The 19,205-nt window shown below is 36.9% G+C and overlaps 1 protein-coding gene across 1 annotated transcript in view; it reads right to left on the reverse strand.

Annotated features, from left to right (window-relative positions):
* Positions 1-19,205, reverse strand: part of LOC129374690 (contactin-associated protein-like 4) — a 78,752-nt gene that overhangs the window by 56,492 nt on the left and 3,055 nt on the right. The window contains exons 2-4 of the mRNA XM_055053232.1: positions 15,690-15,800; positions 4,612-4,805; positions 1,199-1,346 (exon numbers count right to left, since the gene is read on the reverse strand). Coding sequence (XP_054909207.1) covers positions 1,199-1,346; positions 4,612-4,805; positions 15,690-15,800 — 453 coding nt within the window. The remainder of the gene's footprint in view (positions 1-1,198; positions 1,347-4,611; positions 4,806-15,689; positions 15,801-19,205) is intronic.

Below are 19,205 nucleotides of genomic sequence, written 5' to 3' on the forward strand. Positions count from 1 at the left end.
ACAAAAAACATCCTGGTACTTTTTATGAGTCATCATTCCTTACATTTATTATCAGGAACAACATCATCACCTCCACCATGTTTTAGAGAGCAATATCCAAAGTAAAGATGCATTTTTTCCACAATTCAAGAGAAACAAGACATCTTGGCACTTAAACTCCAAGCTGCAGACCAATCTGTGTATTGCTGCATCAATGCGTGTGGATCTGTGAGGGGCTGTAATATCAAACACTTCCCAGGTAGAATATGAGAACTTATAAATATCATTCAGTAGCAAGCTGCTGAATTTGTATCTCTTTTACTAGAACATAAAAATAAAATAAATCCTCACTTTTCATTCAGTTTTGATCTAAAACTGAATTTCTGCGCCGTTGTCTTTGTGCCACAGATTTGAATGTGCAGTGAAACTGATGCGAGTGCATAAATCTATGTAAGCAGACAATAACTAGTGATGTTAAGCGTCTAAACTCGGTTGCTAAATATGCATCTGACACACGCTCCACTATGACATTGCAGCTTCCTGGGTATGGAACACCAAAAGAGGCAAAAATTTTGAAAAATTGTATGCGTCTTTCACACTTGTTGACATGCAAATGACTGCATTTCTGTATAAATCGGAGTTTCACATTATATTATGTAGATTCATTGTGACGTTTTGTCTAATTCATTCAGTCTTAGGTTTTAGAGTGTGTTTGCTAGTTTTTATTAGTTATTATGGAGTGCCATAATTTGCCAACAGTTGACATAAACCGCTTCAGTGGGGAAAAAAACTATTTCACATCAAATTGGAACATTATTATGCCATAGTATGTCTATTATTTTAGTATATTTTAGTTTATAAACACACAATAGAGTTCCAGTTAATTCTAGTTTTTCCCAATTAATTATGGTTTTTATTTATTTCAGCTAATAAAAATGTCTCATTTTATTTTTTTGTTATTTTATTAGTTTAGTTTACAACCTTTGTGTAAATAAATTACATTTCAGGTCAATCACAAATGGATCGTTTCCATCCAATCAGAGTATTTTTTGGATGTGAAAGAACCAATCACAACCAAGAAGCCAAACTACTCCAGGAAGTGGCAGAAATACGCAAACAAACTGCAGCATTTAAGACAAACACAACAGAAATTTTGAAACCTAATAATTTGTAGGTAAGCAAACAAACAGCATCCTACAGTAACTGTAACCACACTCACTGTATCTGCAGCCGTATATTTCCAGTCGGAGTCCGATCCGCCCGGTGGGGTTCCAGTCCAGTGGGATCAGGCGAAGGTAGCGGGCGATCACTGGCTGATCCAGTTTGTACTGGACCACAGAGTCTGCGTTGCTGTTACCTGGAAACGCCTGAAGCAACACAACTAGATGTTAGTTTTTACAAAACTAGAATGTTGTAGCAAATTTGGATTTTCCATCAGCCTGCTGATATGAGTCATGGGCGCCAGTTTATGTTTTGACTGTTGGATGCTAGCTAGCTAATGAGCCACCAGGCAACTAAGGTTGGGGGAAAATTTAATATCCCGATACATTTTTTTGCTATATCACGATACACGATATATATCACAATATTCTTAAATGAGCTGCAATGTTATTTTAAACTCTAGATCAATTGCAGCATATAAAAAGGGATTCAGTGTTTTGCTATGAACTGTCTACAGTTCCTGACACACTTGAATGTAATATCTGATCTGTCCGTTTGGAGAGCTGTTGTCAGAGTTTGAATGTTTTTTGTTGTTGTTCTTCACCTGTTTTTGGGCGTTATTTTTCACTTTGCTGTGGCAAACCGCAGCCGCTGCAATTTCTGAAAGTAATCAATAAAAACTGGACTATACAGCAGTAACACCAACTGACCAAACGTGCTGGAGATGTGCTTGGGTTGCTAGGTAACGCTAGGAACTCAGCTGGGGTTGCTAGGTGACAGGCAATCCTTGCTGATTCGTGGCGTAACATTGCAGAGATTTTTGAAACGGCTCATTTTCTAGACACCAGAAATCTTTTAACTTTTTTCTTTTTATCATCAGTAGAAATCCAGTAGAACTCATCAATTTAAAGTGATTAAACTATTGTACCGGTTCTGTCATTTGGTATAGACATAAAGTCTCACCAACGCTCAGCCTTGAGCCAAACATCTGCATTCTCCAACTTTGAGCTAACAGGCCATTGATCCCACCTGCTGATGACGCCTCTCCCTCTCTGTCCAGTGATCAATAACCCTTGGATCCCATTTTGTGTCCGTACTGAGCCTCTGTTAAAAGACTAATAGCTTCCATTTTCCCCCAATCAGCCGCCTTTGAAAAGCCAGCAAGATTGCCTGTGTGACAGTTCCCCACAGAGCCTTATTTCGAGACGAATCCCCTAAAGACCAAACCGACTCTTACAAAAAGTTAACAGTTGGATTTTTGGATGCACGCATTTGAATGCATTCGCTTTGCTCCATCTACTGAACAGCTTGTGACTTTGTCAGTGTGTGTGTGTTTGTTAGCTGATGAGCCTTTGTGAGCGCGATTAGCTTCTCTGGAGTTGCATAATTGTGATCTCATTGCTTTGAAGGCTTGAGCCTGCCGGGCAGCCGAGCGTTAAGCTCAACAAATGGCTCAGTTTCCTGCTGAGGATGCCGAGGAACACGCCATCCCGTTTACCCGCCCGAGGACTTTTACAAATATGAGCCGCTTCTGACAAGCTTTCAGTCAGGGGAGGAGAAACAGAGATGAAGGAAGGATGAAACTTTTAAAAAAGGACGGCAGGATGGAGGGATTAACAACAGAGCAACTGGGGCGAAGAAGTTCTTAATAAAAATAAAATAACTTTAAAGTCTTTCATGAAGTCTGCATGGAAAATTTTTGCTGAATTAGGCGTGGCAATAAGGTTTAGCAAAAAAACAAGCTTGTAGGCCTGGACAATATGGCTGAAAACCTATCACTTATCACAAAATATGGTTTCATATTGATAGTTATTGATTAGTTTTTTATTTTAAATATCCAAAATACTGCCATGCTAGTCCTCTTTTGTACTGTTTTTGTTTTTTTAAGCAGTTATGAGGCATTTTGGTGAAACTTTAAACTGCTGCTGCGTAAGTTAACAGGTAGTTGCTAGGTAACCAAAGAATTAAATAGTTGCTAGGTAACCAGAGAGTTAGTTGATTCCACCAACTTTGTTTTAGCTGGTTGTGAAAAGTGGAGCTGCAAAAGCCTTTCCTTCCCCACAATGTAGTGCGTGAATATTCTGTCAGCGCGTTTGACTGAGGGAAACATTTTAAAGCCAAAACAATCACAGTATTTATATCATGTTTTGCTATGCAAAATTCAATTTGTAAAAATAATTTTGTTCTTCCATTTTGATTTCTACTGCTTCTAAAAACACAGAAAAAAACCCAGCAGATTTTTGTCAATATGTTGATGTGTTTTGGTGTCTGGAAAATATAACATTACAAATCGGCAGGCACACATTACAGAGGCACTGCATTGTCACCTAGCAACCCACGCTGAACTCCAGTACATTTGGTCAGCTGGTTTTATCACTGACCAAGTGTTTAGTTCTTGACTTACCAAACAGCAACTACCTGTGCGTTCTTGTTGGTTGTTCAGGAGGCTCCACTTCTGCTTTTCAAAGATTGATGGTGGTATAATTTCACGCCTGTCTGCAGCCAATTTCAAGTGTGTAAATGTTGAGTGGGGGGAATGGCCAGCAGGAGCTTATTTAGATTTAAAGTGAAAAGACGCCCTAAAACATCTCGAAAATACTCAAAATCTTACTAAGAACTATTTTGTGTGAAATAATGTAAGGAACATGTTTTGTTTAAGCACAAACCTCTCCTAATCTGTTTAAGAAATCACCTTTAATTTGACCAGAAAGTTGGTTGCTTACTATGATGCCAGCATTCTTTTTTGTGCTATAACCATATGACTGAAAAAGGTTCAAATAACACATTTTTAATAATGCACTTAGCTGTAAGTAGTGTAAAGATAGTGATAAAGCTTCCAGTGCTTCAGAAAAGTAAAACTCAGATGATTTGTTTTTTCTGAGTCAAGAGGAAGCTGTGACTGAAGCAGCTGTTTTTACTGTCAAACTCACACCTTTTCTGTGACACTAAGCCACCCTGACTAATACGAACAGATTTAAGCTCAATCTGGCAGCTGGTGAGGAAGCACCGCCTCACGCGCCGAGTGTCAAATCAACTCGTTTTAACGCTGAAGAAGTCATACCTCCATTTTTTCAGGTGATGTGACCTGGGGAGACAGACTTCAGACTTCTTTGCAAGTCTGAGTTACAAGTTGCGCCAAAGGCAGATATAGTCTGAAGACGGGTGTTCCCTTTCTTCTTAAAAGGAAAAAAAGGACGTCTGGAAGTTTCCAGAATAAAAAATCAAATCGTGATCGAACTGCTGCAGGTGTACGTACAGAAAGTTCTCTTCTGTAACTCTTAAAGGTGACTTATTATGCTTCCTTGAACAGGTAGATATACAAAATGGTTATTACATTCTTTGCACATAATCCTTCTTAGATAAAGAGATTTTTTACTTTAATCTCAGAATCCTGGCTTTAATCCCAGAATCCTGACTTTAATCCCAGAATCCTGACCTTACTGCTCATTCGTGAGTCGTTACAAACTTTACCCCCAGGCTGTCTTCCTGCCGGTGTTGCCTCCAGTTGTGTCCCGTGTCGCTGAACATCAACAGGTAGGACGTCAGCCAATCAGAGCTGCCGTAGCGACCCTGCGTGGCCACAACGGTAATCTGGGTTCGTCTCTGCAGATCCACCTCCAACCACTGGTACTTATCTGACCACAGAGGAGTCCATCCTCCAGCTCCTGGACAAATTACACACAAAAACAACAATTCGGTTCAGATTCTTTCATCCGGTTTCAGTCATGAAGTAAAGATATTTATTGAGATTGGATTCAATGACTTTAAAATCTGCAGCACACACTGTTGAGATTGTGCTGCGTTCGTTTCCAGCTCAGTGTTCTTATTCTGGGAAGCCACCCAAGCTGTTTACAAAGCTCCACATTTTATCCACGAGCCACTAGGACTGAGCACAATGTGGTTCAGAATAACTGGAAATCGTGTCTATTCACATTTTCACGCCGACATGACAGCAGCCACCGAGCTGCAACGCTTGTCCTCTCCACAGCGATTAGCAGAACACGGCCGAGCCTCCGGAGGGAAACGGGCCTCAGTTCGTCCTGACAGCAGCTGGAGCAACAGCTGGAGAGGGCATCCAGCTACACACGAGGTTTGTTCACACCGTGTTCACAGTGCAGGCTGGTAAAAATCCCATTAAAACTAAAGGAAGTGTGAAAAGCCAAAACACTGGTATGATTTCACCAAATCGGGTCATTTTTTAAAAACTCACTTTGTGTTTTAGCATAAAAATATCAAAAATACACACTCATTTATTGAATATGTTGACATTAAATTAAATAGTTGACTAGGAAAATTTGTAAAAAAGAAAAGTATTTGGTATAAAGTCCACTGAAGTACTGAGTAACTGATCAAATTATTATCAGTCATGTAGCATTTAAAAATTACATAGTTAGACCAAAATATAAAGTTAAACTGAATTTTTGGCATTTAAGGACCAAAATGACAATAATTCAGTTGAGTAATAAAAATAATAAGATCAGGCAAAAGAAAAATTTCCAAATCAGTTATTTAAATAAAAACCATTTGGAACTTTAACAAAAACTACATGTGTGTGAATTTGGTGAATTTTTGGTTAAAACATGTTTGTTTTTCATTCAGTGGGTAGAAAATCCAGAAATGTTACTCAGGTAGGAGTAAAAATACTTCATAACAAAATGACTCAAGTAAAAGTAAAAAATGCAGCAAAGTAAAAGTGAAAGTACTTTTTTTTTCAAAAACATTAGTCAAGTAAATGTAATTGAGTAAATGTAACTAGTTACTACCCCACCAGGAGTACAATGAAAGGTAGTGAAGTTTTTCTTTTAAGACAAAAATTAAAATCTTCTTATGACACTTGCTCTTCTTTTCAGCTCATATTTTATTAGACAAGTTTCTTAATTGTTTTGTTGCTGTGTTTGTAATTTTATTTTATCAACAGGTCTCTCTTGTAAATGAGGTCAAATAAAAAAATACACATACAGCTCTGGAAAAAAAATTAAGAAACCACTGAAAATGATTTCTGATTTTACTTTTTATATGTAAATGTTTGAGTAAAACGAACATTATTTTATTCTATGAACTACTGACAACATGAAAGTCCAAACAAAGATTTTGTATTTATTTAATTGTGATTATGGTTTGGTTGATTTCCATAGTAAATCCACATTACTGAGATGCAAACCAATAACGTTTGTCAATATAAAAAACAAATACAAGCAGTTTTCTTTTTTTCCCTTTTGAATAAAAGCATTTTCACATGTTGAAAACATGAAACAACAGCTTTCCAATGGAAGAAACTTTGTCTCAGATTCTTTTCTGCTCTTTCCTGCTCATAATGGCATCTTCTAAAGGTCAAAGCTAATAAGCAGCTCAGTAAAAGACAGACACTGACAGCTCAAGTGAAGAGCACAGACAGGCCGACCTTTACTCATTACAGCCGGGCTGGAGACGACAGACGCAGAAAAGAAAGAGGATGAGAGCGCGACAAAGAGAAGAGGATCAACCCACGGCTACAGGACGAGGAAAGGGTCAACATTGCCCTAATGGGCAACACCTGAGGGATGAGTAGAAACTGGTGAATTTATTCAGAATAACTTTCCCCCCGTAAACATTAGACCTTTTGTCAAACATTTTATTTTTTTGAGCTCCTGGTGGGAGAAAATCTTTGCTTCAGTAGCTGCTTGTAATGACTCCAAAGCATTTGAACGACTCTTTGCGGTAATTGAGGTTAAAGACGGGTCAGGAGGATTATAGCGCTGGTCTGCTGGATGTTTAAATTACCTCATTACCTCAGCAAATCGACTAATATCAAGACTCTGAACGGAGGCTAGGCTATCTGAGCTAGCGCTCAGAGAGGCAGGTGGCAAATTTTACTAAACATCTGAGAGAAATTTGATTTAAACAAATCAAAACTCCACAGATTATAAATAATATTAACTTCTTCCAATGATGTTAGGAGCTACCTTAACTGAATGAAGTCACTGACTTTTACTTTAACCTTATGTAATCTCAATATTTCAACATTATTTTGATTCTTTTTACGAAACGCAAATAAATAAATAAATTAATTAAATAATAATAATCACAATAATGACCTGGTTCAAGCATTCATGTTTCTGCAAAGATTAATTCATTGGTTACAGCTCATCATACAGATAAATAGTTTCTAAATTAAAATTATGCTTTGGTCAAAAAACAAGCATTGTACATGTTTTATTTATTTATTCTACAGATGTTAAAACAACACACAAAATAAAACAACCCTTAATAAACTGCACTGTAAAGCAATTTAAGGTGTTTTAAATTGAAAATGAAACTTCACTTTAGTTCACTGCTATCGTTAAAATACAACTAAAGTCAGCTAGAAAATTACTTTGGATTTAACGCAGACATTAATGTTCCGAGTCATTTTCTGTCACTTTATCAAGTTAAAATAACTGCCTATTGTAAGTTTGAAGGTAACGGGCGGAATTCTGCTGGGGTTGCTAGGCAACGGGCGGAATTCCGCTGGGGTTGCTAGGCAACGGGCGGAATTCCGCTGGGGTTGCCAGGTAACGATATAGCCTCCACAGGGGTTGGGCAGTGGGGAAGGTTTTTTAAACCTCATTTTCCAGACACCAGAAAACATTAACTTACTGCCAAAAAACTCAATGTTTTTTTTTGTTGTTGTTTAGAAGCAGTAGAAACCCAAATGGAAGTATAAAAATGTCCAAAATGTGAATCTATCCACCACATATGTGACCCCCAAGAAGTATATTTTAGTGGAAAATTGTTGAGCAGTGAGAAAATGTTCCAGGTCAGGGTAACTCAAGGACTGATGTAAGACACTAAAAACATCTGATGCACTGGGAGCTAAACTTACACATGAGTTTATTTTCCCACGCTCCCAAACCTGCTGCCATTAAAAGTCATAATCCATGGCTAACACCACCAGTTGGCCTGCATCCTAGCACAGAGCCAGGAGGAAACATCCAAAATAGCACTGCTTTCATGCTTTCACCCCAAATAAATACACACAGAATCAGTTGCAGTCACATATTTACTTACAGGAGAGGTTGCATTAATTGTAGAAAAATTAACCTAGATTTTTACACTACTTTAATTTGTTTCAGTTTTTTTTCTAACAGGCAAAGGTGGGTAAAGAACTAAAAAACAGAACTCAATTAAGAGTAGCACTAGTTCAACATATGTTTACTGAAGTAAAAGTAAAAAGTAGCCAACCAAGAAATTGCTTTGGTAAAAAGTTTACTTAAGTACTGAGTAACTGATCAAATTATCAATCATTTAATATTTAAAAATTACATAATTAGATGGACCAAATTATAGTTAGTTTGAAATTTAGATAATTTAAGGACCAAGATGACAATAATTCATATAAATAACAACAAATAACAAAATAAGCCCAAATATTTTTTTTACTCTAACCCATAGTAGATAGTTTAATTTGTGATACTCGGTTTTTTTTTTTCTAAAAAAGTAAAAAAAATTGAGTATCACATTTTTGAGTCGAAAATTTGGTCCTCAGAAATATCCAAGTTTTTCTCTTTTAGAAAATCTCTGCGAATCATCTTAAAATAAAAAATATTCTAGCAAAATTTAAACTTTTCAATCTCAGAAATTTCCTTGTTTCTTCTGAACATTTCTGAGATTAATCTCAAAATTCCATATTTTTTCAAGCACATTTTGAATTTTGAAATAGAAATTTCAGGGATTTTATACACATGAACAATGTAAATATGATGCATCAACTTAGGAAATTGAAAAGGAAAAAATATAACCAAAGTCAGCTGAATCTAAAGAGACAAACTGAGAAGCAGCTTTTCTGTGAATGTGAAATAAAGAGGATCACAATCTGAGTGGTGAAGTTACAGAAAACCCATAAAGAGTGGGTCACTCGGTACGCTGAACGCTGCTTCAGCCTCAGACTGCAGCATAAAACCAGGACTGGCCCGTAGAGATGCCGAGCATTCTGGGAATTTCACAGGCAGAGATGCATGATGGGAATCAGACAAAGATGGAGGTTATGAAGAAAAAACACAGAAAAGTTTGTTTCAACAACACGATTGTTAATCTTTTTTTTGTGTTTGGTTTTTATTTCCATTTTGTTTTGGGTCTTTTATTTTTTGGTTATTTAAATTTTTATTCCAGTTATAGTCTTAAATGTTCTTTACAAAATTAGAGCATATTGATCTTTAAGAATTAATTAATTAATTAGCTATGTTATTGTTAATTGCAACAATTTCTGGGACAGTTTATCATCCAGCAAAATGTGTTGTTAAATTTGACATTTAATATTGGTTTTATTTTGACACATTAGGTAGATTTCACCAAATTGAGTTAAATAAATATTAATGTTTATTAACCTTCGATATGCATTGATAACAATTTATTTCATTATTCTGACTAAACATGCTGCATAGAAATAGATATCTTACGTTACGATACTTTCTCTGGGATTATCCAAACAGGATATTTTTATTTCCCTGAATTCACAGAGAGGAATTTTAAAGCAGTACTGAATGAAACTCTGGATAGATAATTTGTTTTTAGTCGGATTTTGTGAAGACATGCGGTGATATTTACCAGAATAATTAGATTTGTGGTGAGTCTGACTACCTGGGATTAAGAGGATTTCTGTGTAATCTCACCAGAAAACGTGATTAAGAGGAGAATCTGGAGAAGCTGAGGCGGCGCATAAACATCACACCAAGATCAATACCTTTTTCTACGCCTTCGTAATTTAAACCTAGAGGCCATGTTAATGTTACGCTGGCTTTTTAAATCTAAATTACCGCTTCCAGAAATTGATTGGTGATCACTCCATGTGTTTGAAGCCTGTTGCAGAATAATTAAACTGGTTTAAAGGTACAACAGCCCAGTTAACTTGTTAAAACAACCATTAACATTTGCCTATTAATGTTAAATGTTGTCATTAACATTTAGCTATGAGGCAGAATTAAGTCATCTCCATGTTTTCTCTCCAATTCACGGAAGATTAGGCTGTAATTATGATTAAAGTGTGTTACAGCAGCGTACTATCAGCAATTTTAAGAATCAAACAGTAAAATCTCAGGTGAAAAAGTCACAAAAAATACATTTAAATGACCTGATTTTCTGTTTTTATTCAGGTTTTGTCTTAAAGAAGACAAGCTTGTCTAAAACATTTAGACTTCTGTTGCTGTGAATGTGACACGCTGCTGCTTGATGATTTATCGAAGGGAACAAGGACATTTGTTCTTCTGAACTTCTGAACAAGAAAGACCGATAAAAATCTATTAACCTTTCTGACCCTCTAAGACCAGAATCTAGAAGTAGCCATGATATTCAGCCAAACCGGCCAATAACTCAAAATCTCCAGGGATCATCGTGACCCGACGTGTGGCGCCAGCCTCAGGAAACATGATAAAAACACTTCTTAAAGAAATAAACTGATTTATGGGAAAAACCTGACTGAATTAAGAGTCTTCTGATATTAAATCTGCTAAAGATACAACATCTTTTGGTCAGCTGGAAATGATCCAGCAAGTTGTTTTTCTTTGAAGGTTTCTGCGATTCATCTCCCCAGAATTGAGCAGAAGCTGTTCCGGTTCAGACTCTGTTAAACAAGCTGAATTGTGAAACAAACAACTCGAGATGCTTTGGGTTTCATTTGCAAATCCTTCAGATAAGTGTTTGTATTCTTACACACCATTCTGTGTTTTTGTATTGGGATAAAAATCCGGAGGCTTTGGGTAAATAATCCTGCTGCACCGGCAGAAAGAGCAAACCCCAGACAGGCAGACAGTTCGGGAAATTCGCTGCACATTTGATGAGGCAACAATAAAGCAACGAACTAGACAAAAACAATTCGACCGAGTCATAGATCAGGGCTGGAGGGCGGCGTGTTACGGTGGAGATCAGTGGTTCCCACAGTCGGTCCTGGAGGCCCGGCGTCCTGCATGTTTAATTCAACGCACCTGAATCAAATGATGTCACCACCACCAGGAACAGAACTACAACGAGCAGGTTGAGTAGATTTTTAAAAAGTACATTGGCAATAAGAAATAAAAAAAATTATTAGGTTAATCTCAGAAATTTCCTAGTAAAAAACTTGGAAATTTCTGAATTCCAAAAGTAAAAATTTCCATTTTCTTTCAGGAGAATTTCTGAGATGAAATTCAGAATTTCACATTTTTTCGAGCATTTTTTTTTACTTTCCAAATTCAGAAATTTCTGTTTTTCCTCCAGAAAATTCCTGAGAATAAACTCAAAATTTCTTTTTTTTTACTTATGAGATCAATCTCAAAATTTCTGACTTGAGTTTTCTGGGTCAGACATTTCATCTTTGTTTTTCTAGAAAAAAAACCTAAAATTTCTACAAAATTTCTGAGATTAATCTAAAAATTTCTGAGAAATGTTTGTGGAAATTCACTCCTTTTTAGAAATTGTCCTAATACATTGGTGTACTTCAACAGTCTTTATGCAAACTTTAATAATTCAGAATACGTTAATTTTAATTATTTTATTGCTTTATTCTACATCTATTTGACGTATTTCAGAGAAAACATGCAGGTGTGTTTGTTTCTCTGTCTGTGGAAACATATTTAACATTTACAGACACATTTTGAGTCTAATAAAGTCCCAAAAACGTTGAAAAGGCTGAAAACTCTCTGCTGGTTGTGTGCGTTTCTTCCTTTCTTTGCTCATGGCAAAACAATTGGGTAGCATAATGAGAGCAGGTTGGTCTTTAAAACAAGCCTTCTGCTGCAGGGCCGCGGCTGATCTCTGACTCCGGCCTTCATCCGTGACTTGGGGCCCTCGGCTCGGCTAAAGGAGCCCTGTTCTGTTCGCAACTGTTCTGGGTCCCGAGACGCATGAATTATTCACCTTCACAGATGCAAGGCAGCTGCTTCACAAACTGTACATACACAGAGGGATGCGGCGCTGCGAGCTGCAGCAGGAGATTAAAGGCCAAAGTGTGTGAGCTGTCCAACCAGGACACGTCCACATATGGGGACAAAATAACAAATCCAGGACAGTCCATGATCTCCAACATCCTCGCTGGCTCCTTTACATCTAGCAGTTTGTCCATGTTTTGTCATCAACAGCTGCTATTCAAAAGTCAACTAGATCAAGATTTAGTTCTCAGCTTATTCCAGATTTATACGGCAGCATATCAGTGACAACGCAGATGGAAAACAAGAAGAAGTAAATTTCTGGCAAAAAACTCAGAAATTTTGAAATTAATCTCAGAACAGTTCTATAAAAAAAAAAAAAACTAGCATTCCTGAGTTTCTTGTTGGTTGTGCAGAAGGCTCCCCTACTGCTTTTCAAACATGTACAATTGTTTAATTGGCAGCTGTTTGCAGCCATTTCCACATGCGGGTGTAAATGTTAAGTTTGGGGGAGTGGCCAGAAGCCTAAATCAATTCAAAGTGATAGAGAGGAGCTCAAAAGATCAAAATCTAATTTTCTAAAAATGATTTTGTAGAAAAACTCAAATGAACATGTTTTGTGTAGACCATGGATGTATCCTTATCTGTTCAAGGAAGCAAAATGGGTCACCATTAAGCCACTGTCAGCAACTGAGCTCCATAAAAGGGGAAAGTTTCAGAGTGGCCTCCTTAAAGAAGCTGCCAAACAAACCTTTCACAAAGCCCGCATCAACATCCAGGCTGGACTGTTTCCTCCTGCTGTTCATGAATCACAACTCAATGTTATTCCCTTCAGACATGAGATTGCACTACAGCATTTTTGAAGTACTGGTTTAATAAAGTTTCCATGAATTCCTCCGTGCAACACGAAGGTTTAGCAGTGAAGGTTTCTGCCGTAGTATCAATCTGCACGCCAGCCTCTCCGTCCCTCGGAGCGACCGCAGCTCGGGCTGCGCCTGCAGTTTAGCTTTGTCTTTCATGTTTTGTTCTCAGCGTGCCGGGGAAAGGCACACACACTCTCTGTTTGCTCCGCTGGGAAAACGCACGACTGCAGCCAACAAAACAGGACGCATCTGAGGCGAAGAGCACAGATTCAGTCAAGGTGCATTGGCTTTTCCACACTGTGCCCCGAGCGCCGCACAGGCCTGAAGGTTGCTTCTGTAAAATTGATCCCAACAACCAGCCGAGCCACAGAAACTGTAAAGTGGCACAGATCTCTGTAATTCTGCATGTTATCCTCACACAAATGTGGAAAAATAAACAAATAGGAAATTCAGTCATTTGTGACTAAAACTTAAGGAAAATTAGGAATGATTATTGTTTTTTCCAAACTATGGAGCGCACCATACGATAAGCCACTCCTATAATTTCTTTACAAAAAACTGGAAACATACATATATAAGCAGCACCAGGCTATAAGCCACTGGTATCTCCGACCCAGCAGAGGGCAGCAGAGGGCTGCATCCTAATTAATCTGCTGGATATATTAAGGACATAGCCTTCTGTCTCCAACGCTGAACCATGGTTTCGTTAACGCCGAGTTTACATGTAGCGGCTCTATTTCCCTCCTGCACTGAAAGATCGACAGCCTTCAACTAAAAGCTGCATCATATGAGTTCTAAATGAAAATTAGCGCTTTCTTCTTTGATTTCCAATTCTGACTTCCAATGATTCACTTCCTGCTGAAGAGCGCCCCCTGGTGGTTGAAGAAAAGTCCACAGAAAAGCCACACCGGGACACCAGCCACATGGTTCAAAACGTGGGACAAAAGTAGCGGCTTAAAGTCCGGTTCTTCTTTAACAAAAAAGAAACTTAAAAGAGGGTTTACATTCAGTTTATGTAAAAACGTCAGTTCTTCTGTTGTCACAGCTAAAAACGTCTGATCACGGTTTGAAATCTGTGATCAGTAGTGATGACCTTTGACCTGGACCTTCAGATTCACAAGTTCAGCCTTCTATTGATGATTTCAATGATCACACTTAAAATGTAATTTTTATTGATTGTTTCACAACTAAGAGGTAAAGTACTTTGAGCTTCAGAGTTTGATACAAATGAACTTGAAGTTGTAAGATAAATAAATATTGGTAACTGATCAAAAAAATCTACCCATTTTAAATCTTTTCTTTGCATATTTTTTCATGTTAAAAACAAAAGGTTTTCATCGTCCACCTTAATTTCTATTCAAATGGAAACATTTTAATAAATAAGCATTACATTCTCATCTACTAAAAAAGATTAAACTCACAGGAAAATACATGTTTTTATTTATTTTTTTCAACCTTTTCAGTGCTGCATATAAATATTCTTTCCCACATTTTGTAACAATCTCAGTTTGCTTATTTAATGAAATAAAATGCTTTATGGTTTTACAATGCAGGTAGTTGAGGCGACCATTCTCACTCGGAAAGAGAGAAATTGTGTTTCCACTTGAGTAAAACACAAAAGTATTTACATTTTTCTTCAAAAGCACACTGTGTACTTATTAAAAAGGCAGCCACTGAGCGTAAAATACCGACTTCGGCCTGTTTATGTGAGCCGTGAAGTTAACTGCATGGTGCAGCTTTTCATTAAAATGCACCCAAGAGGTCAGGCCACATTAATGCAAATCAATTTATCTGTTTTTTTTTTGTTGTTGTTTACAATGGAGATTGAAGTCTGTGCGTTTAAAGCAGTAGGAAGGGAACAGGCCCTAATTAATGACTTCATATCCTGAGAACATTTTCAAATTACTGCGATGCAACAACACAGAAAATTCTGCACAACTGTGAAGCTGAAGAAAAAGTTTTCTGCATTTTTCACAGAAAAAAAGTGTTGAATGCATATTTGTTTTGTACGAAAGCATTTAACTGCCATTACTATGACAAAAAATAATCATAAATTGGTAAAATAATAAGGTTTCTGATGGTAATTAGATGTAAAACAAGAATTGTTTTAATTATAACAAGCAAGATTTTTGTTTTAACTAGAAATTCACTGATCTACTTTCTTCACTTACGATACCAATATTAGTATCGGCCGATACCGATCCAACACACACTGGTGCAGAATGTTTTCTTATTTAAAACACATAAATAAATGCATTAAAAAAAATTATAATAAACATCTGAAAGTGACAAAAACAGCACGGTTGATTGGCCAAATATGTAAAAATAAACTGAAATAAACCAGAAACTGCAGTTAGGAATTATAAATATAATGTAAAATAAATAATAAAGTGTGACATCGCTCAGAACATGAAGCATAAAGTTATGCTGCATAGATACGGCCTTATGGATGGGGAACATTGTCATTGATACCTGATCTAGAACTGTTTTCTATACTGAGATGAATTCATATTTCTAATTTTTGTATTTTTCATGTATTCGTTTAATTTAGATTTCAATTAAACACACTGAGAAGTGAAAAGTTAAAGGGGTGAAGAAACTTTCGAAAGGCACTGAAAGTCCGACCATTTAATTCATTAAAGCTACAGCTTGTGATATTTATCCTAATAAACCGTTTGAATGCAGAATGTTTTGTTTAATGCTAGTATGGCTGCCCTCTCCAGAATGACATCAGTGCCGAAAGTGTGTAGAGACGAATAACTTTTCCCAACTCGTGTCTGGCAGAGCGTTGCAGCTGGTTTTCAACATGCAAGCTGTTTCAGAAACCGCTCACCTTCTCTTCTGTTGACTTTGGCGAAGCCCGGTCCGTGGCTGGGCGACAGCTGAGAGGAGCTCCTGAAGGACCACGGCGGCAGATTGGACACCAGAGGGCTGTCACAAACCGCTGCTGACCAATCACACGCCAGAAAAGGCAGAAGAGACACAAATCAGTATTTAGCATTAAAAAAATTGTTTCATTAAACTTGCAGGGCTACGGGAAACAGAAAAATCTGACTTTGATCTCAGAATTCTGACTTTTTTTCCCCTCAGAATTTTGATGCTAATTTCACAATTTTGACTATAATTTCATAATTTTGACTTTACAGAATTTATTTTTTCTCAGAATCTTGACAAACTGGATTCTGACTTTAAATTGACTTTTTTTCCTCCAAAATCTGACTTTAATATCAGAATTGTAATTATTTTTCAGAATAAAACTCTGAATTGCAACTTTTTCCCTAAGAATACTAACTTTAATTTTGGAATTTTGACTTTAATCTCAGAATTCTGATGTTTTTTCCACAAATATTAGATTTGTTCTTCTCGGATTTCCAACTTTTTTCCTCAGAATTCTGACTGTTGATTTCAGTAACTGGCATTAAGTCAAAACTCTGAGAAAAGAAAAATTCAAGGCTACAACATGAAATGCTATCTTTGCTTTTTTTGCCAATGATTGTCGGTGGATGAATAACGATTTCTTGCTGCACAAAGTAAAACACATTTTCAACAAGTAGTCGGTCAAATTTCACCAAATTATTGGAACAAAGGTCAAAACGGAGGAAAAGTTGATGTATGAATCGGAATAACCTGAACTGTATGTAATCCTTCATTAACTAATTAACTAAAAAAGGTTTCAACAGTATTTACCAAGTTTTGAGAACATATTACTGAGCAGAGCTGTGGAGCGCTAATAGCTAATTGTTTATTTTGTTCAAAAACACATTAAAGCAAAGAAAACTAGAGCAGAGGAACTGAACTTTACTGATGAAACTCGCGTTACTGTTCCTCCTGGAGCTGCAGCCAAGTGAAGGTGAGATGAGGTGAGTTTGGCGAATGAGTCACATGTCTCTCACACACAAAGAAAATCCACTGATGGGTGAAATGAAGAAAGGAGTTGATGATGTCACTGCATTACTTAAAGACAGCAGCAATAAATGCACCGAGTCAAAGTCCTCTGCTTTTCTGCTCATATTTTATTCCTTCTTCAATTAACTCCAGGTGACATACAGTGACCTCTGACCTTTCTGTTTGTTTGTTTTGTACAACAAGCTTTGAATCAATAATAGATTAAATATTAGCGATATGACAATCACATTCCTCCTTTTACACTGGAGAGGACTGGGAGCAAAACGCATAACTGCTGCCAGCAGCCATATTTTAAACCAAATTGATAATAAGCTGAACTAAGATAAAACATTATATTTAAATCAGACAGGTTTGATTGGGCTATCATGTTGGCGCCTGGTATTATATAGAGAATTGAAGACCAACACATTTTGAATTCATCCATCCATCAGGTTCGATAGAAATCAATGAACAGTTTCTGTTCAACCCTTTAAGAACCAAACATAGGAAAACATTAAAAAAAACTAATGTTCAACCTGATAGATGGTTTTTGTGTGACTAATTTGGAGGTTAAAACATGTCTTTATATTTTTTTTGTTTGTTCTTGTACAGTTTAACTAAATATATTACTTTACACAAAAAGTTACATTAAAACAAGCTCAAAAATTAGCATCATTTTTTTGTTTTTCTCTTTTCTCTGTTTTTATGACTATAAAGTTTCTGCAAACAAAAGTGGCATCAAAAATATAAATGGAGAGTAATGTGCTTTTTTAATGCATCATGCGATAAATTGATTCACTACAACTGGCTTATTTCTGCTATGTTGCAGTTTCGGAAAGTGTTGCTGTTACTTTAGAAGATTGTGGTGATTCTGGGACTCACAGCTACTTATCTGATCTAAAGACAGAACCGTTTGATGAACGGGTTGGTTTTTAAGGAGGCGAACTTCCACACCGGAGCCGGCCTTTTGCAAACACAAAATACCCCCGGATCACAGAGGCAGATGGCAGCGATCTGTCACTTTTATCGCTAAATTATTTGTCCCTGAATTAATAAATCCAGACTCGTGAATGGCACCACAAGCCACTTCCATCTTTATGTGACCTTGATTTAATTGGAACCTTTTATGACTCAACTTCTGCTGAACACATGACATTAAGTGAACTTGATTTATACCATGCAAGGATGCATTGACCTCTGATTTGCTCTCCAAAAGTCGTTCATGCTATGATGGAGCATGAGGGACAGAAAAGGTTCAGGCAAAATGTCTCTCCCATTCAAATTAAATAGAATTTATTCACAGGTTTATGGTCTCTCTATGCAAACTAGCAGTCTATTAGAAGTCCTACAGAGTCAGAGTCGTTATGAAGCGGGGAGATAGCCCCAAATTGAAACCAACTTCTCTCCCAGCATGTTTTTTTATCCACCTATTTTCTGTCAGGCTGGAAAAACACAACTGCTTAAAGTTATCCATGCAGTCGCAAATTCTTAAATAATCAAAAAGCCAGCCCACATTCTTATCCACATGAGCATTACCCAGGTAACCCTGCTGCATCTGCAGAGCAATAATCAACCTGGAGGCGGAATAATATATTATTTTAGACTAAGCAAAATATACATCTAGCTGTGCCATGAAAGCAGGTTGGGATGGTAGCAGAAAAACAAAACCAAACAACAAAAAAGGGAATTGAGGTGTAAGAATGACGAAAATCATGACCACCTCATTGTATTTCATGGTTGCAATAATACTGACACAAATCAGTAAGAAAAAATACAAAGGTCTGTTAGTTAAATGTCCGTCCGACAAAACTTTTCATATCAAGTGGGTCCAGTCAGCTGGTGGTGAAACTGACTCTGGGAAAAGTTTAATAAAATTAGAAAAAAAAAGATTGTCATGTTTTAAAGCCATAAAACAGTAAATAAGTGGGTTTAAAATGCTCTACCAAGATAACATTGAATAGATGTGCCACTGCTGTTAGGGATGCACTTCTGATACCAACAGTTTGGTCAAAGATGTAAAAAACCCACAACTTTCATTTGTTCAATCAGTGCAATTATTTCGTGAATTGGATTAATTGTGATTAATCATTTGAGCCAAAACATTTCTGTGGGAAAGAGAAAATATTGCTGAATTTGAGAGAGTAGATCTGGGCTCGATGGCCCTTTCTGAGTCTGTGTCCTCCAGTTAGCAGTTGATTACTAAATTAGTCAATCATTATTTCAATACTCGATTAATCATGACTAATTGGATTAATTTTTTCAGCCATAAACACTTCTGTGGGAAAGGATCAATATTGCTTGATCTGAGAGAGTCTAGAATGGCCAACAAAACTTAAAGAATAACCTTTTTCAGTCTGTATCCAGTTAATGATTAATTGATCAATGAATTAGTTAATGACTATTTCAATAATCAATTAATCACGATTAGTCATTTCAGCCCTCACCTTTGTGGTCAAGGGCAAAT

This window comes from Poeciliopsis prolifica, unplaced genomic scaffold (genome assembly GCF_027474105.1).
Source record: "Poeciliopsis prolifica strain line A6 unplaced genomic scaffold, Auburn_PproV2 SCAFFOLD002, whole genome shotgun sequence".
In the NCBI taxonomy this organism is placed as follows: Eukaryota; Metazoa; Chordata; class Actinopteri; order Cyprinodontiformes; family Poeciliidae; genus Poeciliopsis; species Poeciliopsis prolifica.